We start from the raw sequence: 17,277 nt of genomic DNA, 5'->3' as shown, positions 1-17,277 counted from the left end.
TTTTTCATGGAGAACTTCTGGGAGAAGTTGTAATCTGTTGACCTTGTTCCTTTAGGGGTTAGAACAACACTTTTAGGGACTTAGGAGCCCTTGGTTTATGGACATTTCATGCTTGGGGTTGTAGGGCCCAAAAATGTCTATAACACCCAGTTTTCCATGTTTCATGTTTAAAGAAGGTTATAGGCGACAAGCTCCCAGTTCAAACAATATTGCCAGAACTTGACGAGGAAGGAAAAATTATATTGGAACCGGAAGCAGTCACAGAAACAAGAACTTGACAGTTACGAAATCGATCAATTTCAGAGTATCTTATCAAGTGGAAGAACTTATCCGCTGAATATTCCACATGGGAGGATGAGAATTTTATGCAGAAGTATCCAGAACTACTCAAGCGTTGAGGACAACACTTTTTTGAAGGAGAGGGGCATGTTGGGTCCCTATAATACTAGTGATTACCCCATTACTATTGTAGTTATACCCCTTATTAATATTGTTGTGCCCCTATTGCCCCTATATTGTTATTACTGTGCCCCATAGAATCCCTCTATTGTTATTTTTGTGGCTTTATATTATTATTGTTAGGTCGGCTGGGTTATATTGTGACTCCTTATACTCCTATATATAGAAAGGAGTTTTTGTCATTTGAATCATCTAAGAATGGTTCATTTATGTAATGTAATCGACGTTGCCCCCTCGAAGAGGCTGAATTCTAAGGCATTGATCTATCTTCTCTATCTTTTCTTAAGCTAGTTTCATAACATTCTCCACCATTTCACAAATCTAGAAGTTGGTATGGAGTTGATGTTTGCCTTCCTCTTAGCATACATAGATTGAAATCAAATTCTACAATAGTGGTAAATGGGCTTAATCTTCAGCCATCATTGATTCTCATATGTCTCAATAGTTTGTGATTAATCAAATGGTTGGTGAGGTATATTGTGCTGCACTGACCATGTTGGTTATATTCAGTTGACATTTTTGTTCATTTGGTAAAACCCTTAGAAGCTACGTTTTAGAGTGAATTTCATAGTCATGCTACAAACATCTTTGACATGTTTGGTTAAGACGAGTTTTTATTCTGCGACAAATGACATTCTCCAAATCACCATTAAGCGAGGGCGTTATAGTTATATTTTGATTATGTCATATATTAAAGTTATAATATATTCTAAGTTAGTAATTAAATGACTTAATTTGCATGTCATAAATAGAGTTTTGTTCGATTATATTAGCACTTAACTAATAAAGTAATTGTACATGATTTTGATATAGGACATTGTCTTCTTATATATGCATTGACATCAACATGAATTGGATATGAATGAAACATATCACTCTCTCTTTCAATATATTTTGGCTTGCATTCTTTGTAAACATTCTTGATTTAATTTATTCATACTTCATGTTTTTTTCCCATTTAGGATTAAAATAGAACAATTATCAGGAGACAGAAAAGTCCCTAAATCCATAAAATAAAAAATAAACATAACTAATGTTTCAAACTCATTCTTGGCATTTAAGGCTTACCTCAAGAGCTTTTTTAGCATTTGTTTATGTAATAACTCTAACATATGCATTCGTTGTCGGGACCAATAATAGAACCTATAATATGTAATGCACATACAACTTAGAGGACACATTAAACAGTTTTAAGAAAAATCACACTAGATATATATAATAGATTGAACGCATAATTTTGAATACCCATCTTATGAAAAGCAGGATGATACAAGGAACTTGGAAAATAATATTGAAATAAAATCACTAGTAAAAACCAAATTGACCTAAAGGAACCATCGTCAAAAGAGGATATGTGGAATTAAAACTCTATTATAATCCACCCAGCCAATGCTTCTACTTGATTTTCATTAACTCTATGCATAATTATATTATCAAGGTTGCATGCACTATATATACTCCAACTAGTTTCCTCAATTTTATCCTCAGCATAAAGAATGTTTGAGATGATGTTGCTAAGGCACTACATTCATGGAAACTATAATATTAAATGTGAGTCAATTTCTAACCCCTCTCCTTAATGGCCATTTTTCATACAAGTTGCCATGTTAGCTTAAGGAGATATTATATAGACTACATGACACACAAAAATGAGTGGTTTTCTTAATTTAATGGTAATGAATGTCACCAAGGGACAAATTCTTTAAGAGATGAGAAGGTATACATATTGAAAGCCCAAGGAACAAACCCAATGAACATGCCTAATAGAAACTAAAGATGTGCAAGATATATTATATGTAATGGGCCTAAAGAAGAAATTGTAGACAATAAATCAAATACTAAAGCATCGCTCCAAGATTGAATCTAAAGTCAAAATGATTCCATAAAAGACAAGAGGGACAAATAGAAAGTGGTTGCAAAATTTGTTTAAATTGATCTTCACAAGTATACATATACAAAAATAGGGAAAAAAGCATTGGTGGCTAAAAACATTTCTGAAAACCAGCTATGGCATAAAAGGTATGGATATCTTAAGTCCCAAATTTCGACCTTTTAATGAAATTTAATAGGGTTCATGGCTTTCCTCCAATTCAACATGAGTTATTGTGAATCTTACATTTTAGACAAGCAACATAGAGAAAATTTGAGAAAAAATATTGCATTTGGAAATTGTGGATAGTGACCTTCATGATCCCATGAGATTTTAGTCATTGGTAAGTGCAAAGTATTTTATGCCATCCATCGTTTCCCTTCCAAGAAAAATTTGGTTGTGCTTTCTCAAGTACAAGTTATTAGCTTTCATAACACTAAAGAAAATCAGAGCAATTGATGAAACTTGAAACAGAAATTGAAAAGGAGATTAAGGTTCTCAGAAAATAGAGTTTGAGAAAATAAATTCTAGTTACTTCTACTGTTATTACAATACTCAAGATATTTTCACAATGGAACTATAGTGTATAGAGGAAACAAGGACCATCATGGAGATGGCCAATAGCATCGTTATCCCAGACAACTCTCAAACAACTTTTGGGTTAGAGAAATCTACACTACATACAACAATGCAATCATTCAAAAGAAGCCTCACAAAGGCTGTGAGAAACATCTCACCTACAAATTCATAAGTGGTAGGAAACCATAAGTAAATTGCTAAGTTTCAAGTATACAAATACATGTGTGGATACAAGCATGATATCTGGTAAAGATATGGAAATTTTTTAGAACAACCTATATATTTTATGGCTAGGAAACAAATTTTCTTATATAAACAAATGTATGTGAACATGCAAACAAAAGAGAAAATTTCCAAAATGTCATTCATGAATTTGAAAATAGAACCAAAAATATAGTTCTCATTAATATTAGCAAACTTGATTCGCAAGCATTACATACAAAATGAGTTTTTTTCCACTATACTTATAACACTCTAGATTATATACATTACATTTAATACAAATAAGAAATTATATGTCATCAAAAATATCTTCATTAGAATTTACTTCCCCCTCGGTCTCCAAGTACTTATACTCTGCAAAAATTAGGTTTTTGGTGAGTTCCCTTTGCTTCTTTCAAAATTTTATTTCAACTATTGATTTAATGCACATGAAGTGTCTTCACATTGGGAATTGGTCTCAACGACTTTGTTTCTTCTCCACCCACTGGTTTGTTTAGTTTTGGATGGGGGATTATACCATCGAGTCTTACCCATACATAAAATCACTTGCCCTATTAGAACTAGGTTTTTGTTAATCCTCCCCTATTTAACTAAAAATATTAGCCCATCAGTGAGTTGTGAACTTTTCCTGAGCATTCACATTAGGGGTTCTAGCATAGTAGTTTTCTTTCTCTTCTAACCTAGGTCCATTTTTAGGAAGAGAGGTGCACAAGCTACTAAGATTTGCACATACTTGGCCCTCCTCTCATTTCTTGTTCATTGTTCATTCATGATGTCATCAACCTTAAAAAAACGGTGTTATTTGTAGAGTCATATAACTCTAGTGATCATGATAATTATCATCTCAATGCTTGAAACATGCCTTCCACATCTCAAAACAAGAGAAACACCTAACCTTCCCTACCCCATCATTCTATAGAAGGGAATAATAATTGGCATATTCATAGACTCAAAAGTAAGTGTTCAGTCACTCAAAATTATAACTCTAGAGGTTTAAAATACTATAACAGAATACATTAATTGACTAAAACATATCGTGATGAGCTTTCCCCTGAAATTCAAAAAATTTTCTCCGAAATTGAGTCACTGGGATAAGAAGGAAGTGACCATTCAAGTCACCTGGAACTGAACGATTCCCTCTTTTTCGCCCCTATAGATCCTTGCCAACCAATGCAATAAAAAAAAGTTTCTTGTTTGTAATTACAATTTACAGATGAGTGGAACATGTGAGATATGGTTGTGGGAATTATTAAGAGAGAACAATTTCCAGATTCATGGAGATATGATTGATGAACTGGTTCAAACTGTTCATACATCTATATAGATCATTAGACGAGGCCTTGATCTAGATGATGCTAACTATCTATCCAGGTATTATCCATCCACAAATAATAAAGTAGAATAACTCAATTTTGCCAAGGAAAAGCGTGCTAATGCAACATGCCAACAAGTGGTTGTAATCATAATTAGTCAAGATGGATGAAAAAGGGTTTTGGTAATCTTCTTTTCAATTGCTATTTCCAAACCCTTCCATTGAGCCATATATTCTACTTGATTATTGGTTGCTACTCCAAGAACCCATGTATATTGATACTCTATTTTATCGTCGAGTCAAAAAATAACCCCTCTCGCTCCTACCAACCCTAAATGGTTTAATGATTAATAAGAATTATCATTATTATTATTTTTTTAATTTCATATTTTTTAACTAACTAAATAATTAATATTTTAGATAAATATATATAATCAAAGCATAAGTAATACAAAATCGACAATAAAAAAATTTAACTAACAAGTTTAGGAATATTCAATTTCTACCCTTCCCCATGAAATTTGAAGCTTGTCACCTTGTGAAGACTAAACGCCACACAAACCGATTGGTTTAAATCTCATGGGTAATTATAAGATTTAGCCTGATTACATTATCATTTACAAATTCATTAAAGTTGTTTAAACTAATTAACTAATGCAACCATATAAATTAAATGGTTGGTAGATGCTTATATACATCCTCTCTTCCTCTCTCTAGTAATATATATATTAACTAACTTTTAACATCATCATCGTCATCATTATAATTATTGTTAAAAGAATTAATATATAAGTTAAAACAAAGTAACTTTTAACATCATCATTACAATTATTATTAAAGAATTAATATATGAGCTAAACATGTATAAATTTAAAAATGCATATAACAAGATTCTTAACTATGGATATTCTTAAGCTATAAGTAGATTTTGTTGCAATATCATGACTCAATATTATAACTTACTAATACCAATTGTCCAAAAAACCATAAGTTATGTTCATATGACATTTTCTTAATTCCCTTGTAGTAACCCATTCCTGAAATCTTCATTCATTGCTTAACTCTTCCTTTCCTTCCCTTATATTAAGATAAACTCTTATTTCCCTTATATTGATATAAGAACATGAAAATATGATATTAATATTGATATAAGAACATGAAAATATGATACTATTATTGAAGTGGAAACGTAACCCACACACGTGGGTCTTAACGCTAGGGTACCGGTTGAACAAGTTGTCGGCTTTAATAAGCCCTAACGCATGTCATATAAAAGGGGGCAATCCAGTGGCGTTGACGGGAGGGTGTGGGAGACTCAAGAAGACACGAAACTTCAAATACACGAAACTTCTTCTCGTGGCTCAGCGTTTTTCCTGGCGCTGACAGTACTGTGTATCGCATACTATGCCCTATTAAGAGGCGGAATTGACTCTGGAAATAAGAGGCGGAATTGACTCTGGAAATAAGAGGCGGAACTCAGGAACTGGTAGAGAGCGAACTCTGCCTGGCGCTGACAGTACTGTGTATCGCATACTATGCCCTGTTAATGTGGTAGGAAGTGTTATAGGAAAGGCGGGTAAAGTTATAAAATCTGTGAGTCGAGAGACGCGTTCGAAGATCAAAGTTATAGATGCTGTTCCAGGCGTTGATGATCGCGTGATAGTAATCTTCAGCTCACCGTCAGGCAACGACAAGGAGAAGGATTGCAATGAGAATGAAGTTGAAGTTGAACCTGTACTGTGTCCTGCTCAGGATGCTCTTCTTAGAGTGCATTCTGTTATTGTTCAACAATCTTCTTCTGCTAGAGATAATGACGCCGACGACAAAAAGAGACAAAACAATGCTCGGTTGCTGATTGCTAACAGCCAGATTGGAGGTTTGATTGGAAAAGGTGGAAATAACATTCAAAAATTGAGGAGCGAATCCGGGGCACAGATTCAGATACGGCCAAAAGATGAGTTGCCAGGCTGTGCGTTTAGTTTTGGTGAAGTCGTTGTCATATCTGGAGATGCAAGCGCTGTCAAGAAAGCACTGTATAAAGTTTCAGCTTTTCTGTATAAACACCCACCTAAGGAGCAAATTCCTTGGACTGATATTTTATCTGCAACGAACCCAACTTCACTCCTTCCTTCTGGTGTGCCCGGATTATTTACTCCGCCAAATTATGTTCCACAACGAGATTCACTGTTTGCTCATCACAGTTCAGGTGCTCCAAGAGTAAATGGTACTTATGCCTCCTGTCATTTACCAGCACTGGGAGGATATGGAAGTGAAGCTCGAAGTTCAATATGGCCTCTTACTTATAACCCTGCTCTTCCCATTGCTCCAAAATCTGGGAATTCTGCTGTTGAGAAAAGTCCGGAGGAGTTTTTCTATTCGAATAGTATGCCCAAATGATAAAATTGGAGGTGTGATTGGTAAGGGCGGCAATATCATCAAAAGCATGAGGAAAGATACAGGAGCAAGTATTAAGGTTGAAGACGCACAATCAGATTCAGATGAACGTGTAATTGTGGTTTCTTCAACAGAGTTGGCTAATGATGGTGTTTCACCTACGCTCGAGGCAGTCCTCCAATTGCAAGGAAAGACTAGTGGAAGCACTAGTGACAATGACAATGATGAAGGTGGCATTTGTACGAGGCTTCTTGTTTCGTCAAAGCACATTGGTTGCCTTCTTGGTAAAGGTGGCAACATCATCAGTGAGATGCGGCAGCACACTGGAGCAAATATTCGCATATTTCGCAAAGAGGAGCGACCAAAATGTGCCTCCCAAAATGAGGAGCTCGTTCAGGTTTCTGGAGACCCCAGTGTTGCTAGAGATGCACTCATCCAAATTACAAAAAGATTGAGGGCAAATATTTTCAAAGATATGGATGGTGCTACCAACTCCCACACCTACACAGTGCCTCCGTTGTCTAGTCTATCTGTGCCCAGTGCGAACCCTCTTTCATCATCAAATTATGGCACTAGGCAATATGATCTAGGATTTGCAAGGTAGATCAGGTGCTCCATTATAAAATGTTTCTTATTTTTTTTTAATCATATACAGTATGATTATTAAATTTGAGTTTGCTTAATTTACTTCATTTAAATTCATCGGGTTAATGAAATAAATTGAGGAAATTGTTTGTGTTTTTTTTTTTTAACATTTGAATTATATTGGCCTAAACAAAAACGAGTATGTAATAAAAATATGATGGGAAGAAAAAATTTAAGTGGTAAGCATACATTATAACAAAGAAGATCAAATCATTCAATAAAATGATTAAAGGATTAACAAGATTTAGATGGCAAGTATTGGTTCGTGTCTTGAAGATTCTATTCATGATCTATGTCCTAAGGGCAAGTGTTAGTCCATGTCCACACATTGGTATACATGCTTGTAAAAAATGTTTGTCCATGTCCATGCATTAATCAACATTCTCTCATCAAATGTTGCTCCATCTCCATGTATTGTTGGGGAAAAAGAAACTTGACAACAGTATATACTAATAAAGCACCATGTTAGTGAAAAATGGAAAGACAAAAAAAATTGTATTTATAGCTAAATACTTCTTGGAGGAGCAAATTATAGAAGATAAAACCATTGAAGATAATGTTCATTTGCAAGTTGTAGAAAATAGAGGCCCGTAAGAAGTGGAGATTATGATGCATCTCTTGGATATGGAAGAAGGTGATATAATTTACAACATGGTTAGACGAAGCACCATTGTCAAGAAGATTCCCACATAAACCAAGGTGAAACTTTGCCTAAGTATGGTGAGAATTGACTTCATAAAAAGCATCTTGATTACTGAAGTGAGAAAAGTGAAGGTAAATATTACGACTTACATACAAAAGAGTTTGGTTATTGAGGTGAACACAAATTTGGAGTTGAATATTACAAAGGAAAGTGGGTTGGCACTTCATGCACTTGAAAAATTATCCCTTGTGGATTGGGAGAGGTTGGGAGTGATTGATGGAAATGAATAGTCTATTGAGAGAATGAAAAATTGGATGTGAATGTTTCAAGTGCATGAATGGGACATTGTGAAGAGTCAACGATGAAAGAAAAGTAAAATAGAGAATAATGACCTACCTCCTGGAGATTCTACTCATGAGCATCCAACAAACCTCTTGGAGATTCTACTCATGATCTACATCCTCATCGTAAGTGTTGTTCCATGTGCATGCATTGATCGACATGCTTGTGGCAAGTTTTGGTCCATGTCCATGTATTGATATACACACCCATAACAAGTATGGGTCCACATCCATGCATTATTGAAGCAAAAGGAAACATGGCCACATTATATACTAATGAAGGGCCATGTTCTTTTATTAGAATGGTTACTAAAAGAATTAAAGAAGCAGTGGACGGAGGTAGTGGAGGAATATTATGTTTTCTTATTTATTCCATAAATAGCATAGGGGTGTTTACTAATGTGGTTGATATACACTGATCGACGTCATTTTCATACACTAATTGGTGTATAAAAGATGGAAAATTCCACTGATCAGCGTATATCAACCACATAAAAATGTTTGTGATAGTTACAACCACATTCAACCATAAACACCTTGGTTGACCATGTTTGACATTTCTAACTATCGTTGACCACAATTGACAATTATGAGTCGTTACAACATGGAATGTTCTAATTTGATTATGGTTGGCCAATGATGACCATGCTTGATCATGGTTGAGCTACCAAAATGTGCTTCTGGAAATGAGGAGCTTGTTCATATTGGAGTGGCCAATGTTACAAGATATATACCCATCCAAGCTACAAGAAGGCTCAAGGAAAATATTTTCAAAGAGAAAGATGGTGCGCAAAAAAATGAATCTGTACTTCCTTTATCTAATTTGCCTAGTGGAATTTCTATTTCATCAAATTATGGTACAACACAATATCATTTAGAATTTCCAAGAACTTGGTAGATCAGGTTCTTTACTGTAAAATGTTTCGTAAAAATAAATAAATTGATTGTACATAGAATTTGATATCTTATTTTATATTTATAATTAAAAAAAATTGTAAAATAGTTTATTTTTTATTATTGAATAATTATAATAAATTTCGCTAAATGGGAGAATTTCATAAGTTAAAAGAAATTTCTTGCCTTTCAATAAGGTTATTATACATACAAATTGGCTTTTGAATATGTAATTATGAAAATTATATTTTATAAATAATTAACAAAATGATTCTCAAAATAACTTTATCTTGATAAAATAATTTATTCCCTTTCAATAATGTTATTATACATACTAATTGGCTTTTGATTATGTAATTATGTTTTTATCCAATCTTATTTAATATAGAATGATTTTAAAAATACGCAATTTTATATATAACTTTCTTTAATATGAAATAGAATTAGCTAGTTGATGGTCCTTATTTGTATCGAAACTTTCCAAACTTACAAGTGCAAGTGCAGGTAATTTTTGTAGATTTCATGGTTGAACAAAGGACCATTATGAAGAATATTTCTATAGAAACCAAGGCAATTTTTTTCTTAAGTATGGTGACATTTGAATTCTTCAAAAGGAGTTTGGTTGTTGAGGTGAACAAAATTTTAAAGGCAAAGATTAAGGGAAATTGGAAGGAGTTTGGTTGTTGAGGTGAACAAAATTTTAAAGGCAAAGATTAAGGGAAATTGGGTTGGCGCTTCATGTACTCAAAAAATTATCCCCAATGGATTGGGATAATACCAATGGATCTAAATAATTTATGGAGAGTGAAAAATTAGATGCAAATGTTTAAAGTGTATTAACTAGACATTATCAGAAGTGACTCACGGTTCAATAGGTGGAGAAGTAGAAGAAAATAGAACACAATGTATCTAAACATGGAGGAATTTTAAAAAACATAGGGAGAATGATGTGGAGCATCCATCAAACCCTCTATGTGACCTAGAAATTCAACTCATGATCTCTTCTCATCAATTGTAGTTTTACTAGAAATGCTCCTTATTTCCTTTTCTAATTTCAAATTTTATTGCATTTTTTCAAATAGTATGTTCGGTCTATCTCTTTAAAAAAAATAACAATGGAAGATGGTAAAGCATTTGCAAAAAATTCTATTAACACATTAGTTATAGGTCTGCAATCAAAAGTAATATTGTTTTGTGACATCTCCATGAAACTCAACTATAAAAAAGATCATTTAAAAAAAGAAAAGAAATTTTAACAGATCTTTGACACACAACTTATATCTAAATTCCATATATATAATCTCTCTTTCTATTCAATTACCCACTTAGACACAATATCCACAAATGAATAAAATGGTTTATAAATATAATTTTATATAATCGACATTTACACTGATAACCTCTTTGAAGTTGAAAATGGGTAATGATTCTAACTTCTTCGTACTATATATATATATATATATATTTAAAAGTATGGGTGCCAATGCAACAATCTAAAGTAGTCGGATTAACTAAGTTTTGCATGTATATATCTTCTTTCCTTTAACATACTACTCAACTTATTCATTTACTATGTGCCCTTAATACTTTGCTATATAGTTTTATTATTTTCCTTTGTCAATGTAATAAATGGATCTGAGTACATAGTTCTCATTCACCGCACTATATAGTGCATATGTGATTTATTATTCATTTTTATTAATGGTATCATGGGGATTTTTAATCCACCTTTCGATCACCATACATACATATGTTACCTATATGGCACTGGTGTTTGCAATTATGTATTGAATTTCGAATTATCTAGAGCTTTGTATGTTGCCTTCATTGGTAACTTTGAGGGTAACAACATAGAAATTAATTATACAATTACGGATCTTCGAATCTTTATCATACATCTGTCATCTTGAAAATTGAATGGTCAGCCTTCCTCCTCCTTGGTTCTAGGGTAACCACCTCGGTAGCTGCCTTGGGCTCAGTTCATTGTAACATCTGTGTTCGAAGAAAAACCAGTGCTCTTCTTATGTTCATGCTAGGGTTTCTTGATTATGCCTTATCATGGAAAAAAACCACAGTGACTATAATATTGTGTCTAGCTGCCCCAAGTTCATAGTTTTTAAAGTTCACCCCCCTCAAAGGATATTCACAAAGGTAACTTATTTTTTTTCTCGCATTAACGGGTGATGCCAATCATATGAAGAGAATTCCTCTCGGGTGCATTCTACTCAAACATTGTATCCCAACAATCATGTCTCACTATAGGTTGTGTCTAACTTCTCCCAAGTTTCTCTTTCTTTTTATTTCATGGTTATAAGGTTGAGAATTTTTGTTACATTTCACCATAAGGGGTATTTTTAATAAATAGGTGGTTCTTCCTGGTGCGGTAGTCATAGAATAAATGACGAGGAAAGGGGCTATGCACCACTATAGGGAATCTACATTCTATAGGCTCTAGGGTTTTTAACTCATGAATTCTTTTATTTTTTTTCATGATTTTATTATCGATGATGCCCATTCTTCTTGCCCATTCTTCTTAGGGTTTATACGAAGAATAAAGGCATGTGTGGAATTTGTGTGGAATGAGGGAAGTGTAGAGGGGTCTTTTAATTGTAATTTGTTTTGATATTATTTTTATTATTAAAAGATTTCGCGGGATGCGAAAGTGCATATAATAAAAGCTTGAAAGGGTATTGCACACAATGGACTATGTTACTTAGAGGTAGCGTGTGCGGAGAACAAATGCCTCCTACGCATGATATTTGGGACCCATGTTTATCAATATTAGTTTCAAATGTCAATGGTTGATGGAAGGGAATTTTTGAGTCCAGAGATGGTTGTGCGTGAGATTTTTTTACACAAAAATGCTTTTTCTTTGTGGTTTTTGTGCATATGCGTTTGTGTTATGTTGAAAGTGTATGAAAATCATGTTTTTAGATTTGATGTTTTGTTGCTTATGTGGTTTTCTGAATGCGCGAAAAGGTGTGTAGTGAGTGAATTGAATGTTGAGATGAATTGTATTTACTTGCAACGCAAAATAGTGGCAGGTGGTGGCTAATGATGGTGTTTCACCTACGTTTGAGGAATTCCTCCAATTGCAAGGAAAGACTAGTGCAAGACTAGTGATAATGAAAATCTTGATGGTGCCATTTGTTCAAGAATTTTTGTTCCCTCAAAGCACATTGGTTGCCTACTTGGTAAAGGTGGCAATATCATCAGTGAGAAGTGGAAGCACACTAGAGAAAATATTTGCATATTTCGCAAAGAGGAGCCACCAAAATGTGCCTCCCAAAATGAGGAGCTCATTCTGGCTACTAGAGATACACTCATCCAAATTACAAAAGGCTAGAGATGCACTCATCCAACACCCAATCAAACATAGTTTCCCCTTTGTCTAGTCTATATGCGCCCAGTGAAATCCCTCTTTCATCATCAAGTTATGGCACCAAGCAATATGATGTAGGATTTCCAAGATAGATCGAATGCTCCATTGTAAAATGTTTCTTATTTATTTTTAACTAATTTTCTCATTACATATTATACTATAAATATATGATGTATTATATGATTTTCAAATTTGAGTTTTCTTAATTTATTTCATTTAAATTCATTGGGATAATGAAGTAAATTGACAAAATTCAAGATATACTTTTATGTTTGTAATTAAAAAATTGTCAAGTAATTTGTCTTGTATTTTATTTATAAATGTTATATAAAATTATATAAAATAAAATAGGGGACTGGAAGAGCTGAGGGCGAAACTAGGGTTTCCAATGTGCTGACACCATTGCAGGACTGGAAGTGGTTATCTCTCGTTTCGCTGCACTGTATCGCAAAGGTCAAGAGCTAACCGACCGAATGGGGGCAGAGGGGTCCATTGGGACCCCTTCTTTCAAACAGATAATCATGCAGAAGCAGAGGCAAAGTAAGAAGGAAGGGGTCAGAATTTCTGGGCTTGACAGTAACAAGCAGAATGGTAGGAGGAATAAGGAGAAAATGCAAGGGGAAACTGACAAGCCAGACAGCACAACAGACGGTAAAGGCACAGTGGGTGAAATCCTGGCAGGAACTAGAGACAAAATTACATCAATAATTATATCCTCAGAAAACGAGGAACGACAAGTTGCAGAAGACAGAGAGCAAAAAAATAACAGGCAAGAAAAGCCGGAAAAGGAGGGGGAGACAAGCACAAACCCCAACAAGAACTCTTTATCAAATGGGGTCTGCAAACCAAAAAAGACCAATAACCTCAGGGTAGTAATAACTGACCTAGAGATTCAGGCATACAGAGAGCACATGGCAGAACATGCCATCATTTGTAAATTTATGGGCATTTGGCCATCTGAAAGAACTCTTTGTTATTGGATTAGACAACAATGGAAGCTGAGGGGGGATGTTAAGCTTCATTTGGGAGCCAAGGGTTTCTTCACGGTTGTATTCTCCAACCTAGAAGACAAGGATAGAATCTTTGAGGGTGGTCCATACTTTTTGGCTTCAGCTGGTCTGTACATGCGACCATGGAAACCAAACTTTGCCCCAGAAAAAGAATCTTTCACTCAAGTCCCAGTATGGATTCGACTGTTCTCTCTCCCAATAGATTATTGGGGTCTGAGTGCCCTGAAACAAATCGGTGACAAGTTGGGAACATTCATCAAGGCCTCGGAAGCAACATTACAAAAGAGATACACTTCTTACGCCAGAATATGTGTTGAAATGGATGTTTCCAGGGCGTTGCACGAGGGGCTCTGGTTGGAATACAGGGACGAGGACTACTTTCAGGCCATAGACTACGAGCAGATTCCCTTTCATTGCCGCAAATGTCATGAACATGGGCATTTGATGAGAGACTGCCCTATGATCAAGAAGGAAGCAGAAACCGAAACTGCTCAAGCCAACAAAGACCAAGACACCTTCATAAAACCTAAGTCTAGACAGAGAGCTAATAGAAGGAAGAACAACAAAGGTAACACAGACAGAAACAACCACAACAACTCTTTTGTGATCCTGGATCTTGAAACAGATTCGGAGGATAAGCAGAAAACCCCAACATCAGATGTAGGACATGATGAAAAGGAAGAACCAACCAGGGAAGGAATGGAAGAAGGGGACCTCAACAATGAAGTTCAAATGCAGGAAAGAACAGAGGACACAGAAGAAGAAACTGACATGCTCACCAGTGACGGTGGAAGTGAGGATCAAGAATGGGAAGAGGCGCTAGCAAGGGAGGGGATGAACCTACCAGTAATTGCTGAGAACTGGAAAATCAGAGGAATAGAGAATGCACCGGAAGAAGAAATCAGGAAGGTAAACGACCTGTTCATAGCTAGGAAAAAAGCATAATTAGAGAAACAGAACAGAAAGCTAGGTATAGTAAAAGGCAATAGCTTCCACTCGAAAAGTATTTTATGGAAGTCTTCCAGCTCAAAGCAGAAGAAAAGAAGAGGCCGTAGAACGAGTGGAGAGGTTCTACAGGAGCTAGGTATGATAATGATAAATTCAGGGAAGATGAAAGCGCTTAGCGCCTTCCAGTCCTTCCAATGAAGATTAGTTAAACATGAAGATCATCTCATGGAACGCCAGAGGGCTTAACAGCCAGGCAAAACATAGAATCTTAAAGCGGAAAATGCAGAAACACAGACCGGAAATTTTGTTTTTACAAGAAACTAAATGTAGCAGTTCCAGCATCAACAGTCTTTGTAGGAAGCTTGGGAGAAATTTAGAATCTTTAGAGATCGAAAGCCAGGGACGATAAGGAGGTCTTGCAACCATATGGGATACAAGGGAGGTCCAGATACTATCGGCTGAGGCGAATAAACATTTCATCGCGGTGGAGTTTCAACCCACAGGTAACTCTGGATCTTTCCTCTGTATCAACTTTTATGGTCCTCAGAAATTAGAGAATAAATTAAATTTTTTGAACTCATTAACTAGACTTATTGAAAGATACCCAAGGTCTAAGTGTATACTGGGGGGGATTTCAATATGATAACCACCCTTCTGGAAAAAAAAGGGGGTCTCAGAAAACTTAATAGGGACGCGGAAGCATTCACTAATTTTATTGAAACTGTCAAAATGGTGGACCTATACCCCAAGAGTGGCATGTTTACCTGGAATAACAGAAGGGGGGGAGAAAGGTTGATAGCCTCTCGCTTGGATAGGTTCTTAATATCAGAAAGCATTATAATGGATGGTATGACAGCAGAATCTGACATCCTTCCCAGTGGTGGGTCGGATCACTAGCCAATATCGCTTATTGTTGAAGTTCAGGGTACTCCAAGGAATAAGCCATTCAGATTTGAGAAATTTTGGTTAGACCACCCTGACTTCCTCAAGATGGTTGAGAAATGGTGGTCTGAGCCTTTGGAGGCAAGAGGCTCAAAAATGTTTAATCTACAAAAGAAGCTGAAAGCAACTAAAGAAAAAATAAAAGAATGGAACCGAACGATTTGTGGAAATATATTTCAGGAGAAAATCATTCTAGAGAACAAACTGGAACAGATTCACAGAGATGGAGCAGCAGGCAACAACAGTATCGAAGCTTTTGAGCAGGAAAAAATCCTTTCACAGCAATGGCACAGAAGATGCATTCAAGAAGAGATACTCTGGAAACAGAAATCTAGAGTCCAGTGGTTGAAAGAGGGGGAGCAAAATACAAAAATTTTTCACAGATCGGCTCTAGACCATAGAAGCGCTAACAGGATTCTTGAGTTGAAAAACAATGCAGGGGAGATATTAAAGAATCACAATGACATAGCTGCTCTGCTCTCGGATCACTTCAGCTCAATTGCACAGGAACCGCCAATAAACAGAGAGGAGGCCATCAAGGAACTCACAGCAGCCATCCCAAAATCCATCTCATCAGACCAGAATTGGGCCCTCTGCAGGGAAATCTCTCTGGAGGAGGTGGAGGAGGCAATCTGGAGCATGCCTAATGATAAAGCACCAGGTCCAGATGGATTCACCATCAACTTCTACAAGGCTTGTTGGAACACTGTTAAGCAGGAGGTTTGGGAGGTAGTTGAGGACTCCAGACGTTCAGGAACTATCCTAAAATCCATCAACTCCACTTTTTTAGCGCTCATTCCTAAGGTTGAAGAAGCAAAGACACCTGACAAATTCAGACCTATTTCCCTATGTAATGTTATCTACAAAATTATTTCAAAATTTATAGCTAATAGACTAAAGTCAATTCTTCCTGGTATCATCTCGGAAGAGCAATCGGGCTATGTAGAGGGCAGACAAATTCTAGATAATATCTTATTAGCACAGGAGATGATTCATTCACTTCATTCGAGAAAAGAAGCAGGAATGCTAATGCAATTAGATCTATCTAAAGCTTATGATAAAGTAAGCTGGAGATACCTTGAAGCTACTTTGGATGCATTTGGTTTCTGCAGGACCTGGATCAAATGGATTCTTGCTCTCATCAAATCTCCCAAATATTCAATCCTTGTTAATGGCACTCCCTCAGCTCCTTTCACTCCCTCGCGAGGAATAAGACAGGGGGATCCCCTTTCTCCTTTCCTATTCGTAATCCTAATGGAAGGACTAAGCAGAATCATAGCCAAGAAAAAAGCAGAAGGATCTATAAAAGGTCTGCAACCGATAAGATCGTTACTGGCTAAAAACACATCAACAGTTCGTGGACGACACTATGTTACACGGCACCCCCACTGTGAAGGAAGCTGTGGCTTACAGGGATATACTTGATCTCTTAAGCAGAGCTTCTGGCATGGAGATCAATTTTTCTAAGTCTACAATCTTCTTTTTCAATACTCATCCGGCTGTTCAAACTCACTTATCCCAGCTTCTTGGATTCAGGATTGGCTCCCTGCCTTCGAAATATCTAGGGGCTCCCCTGACTCTGAAACCTTGGCAGAAAACGCACTGGGAGAAGGTTTTAGCCAACATGGAGAAAAAG

At 35.9% G+C, this 17,277-nt stretch overlaps 2 protein-coding genes across 2 annotated transcripts; both read left to right on the top strand.

Annotated features, from left to right (window-relative positions):
* Positions 1-5,704: 5,704 nt before the first annotated feature.
* On the top strand, positions 5,705-6,839 carry LOC149206946 (KH domain-containing protein At4g18375-like). Its single transcript, XM_089397864.1, has 2 exons — positions 5,705-5,827; positions 5,910-6,839. Exons 1-2 carry the CDS (start codon positions 5,705-5,707, stop codon positions 6,837-6,839), a joined length of 1,053 nt encoding a protein of 350 aa, XP_089253990.1.
* A 46-nt stretch (positions 6,840-6,885) lies between these two features.
* LOC149206945 (RNA-binding KH domain-containing protein RCF3-like) lies at positions 6,886-7,440 on the top strand. Its single transcript, XM_089397863.1, has one exon. The coding sequence runs from the start codon at positions 6,886-6,888 to the stop codon at positions 7,438-7,440; it is 555 nt and encodes a 184-aa protein (XP_089253989.1).
* Positions 7,441-17,277: the final 9,837 nt, after the last annotated feature.

The sequence above is a fragment of the Pinus tabuliformis genome, chromosome 1_2, assembly GCF_031772625.1.
Source record: "Pinus tabuliformis cultivar Carrire ecotype Pingquan chromosome 1_2, CPIR1, whole genome shotgun sequence".
Lineage (NCBI taxonomy): Eukaryota > Viridiplantae > Streptophyta > Pinopsida > Pinales > Pinaceae > Pinus > Pinus tabuliformis.
The sequence above is the reverse complement of the archived record's forward strand: the minus strand, read 5'-3'. Positions and strand labels throughout refer to the sequence as shown.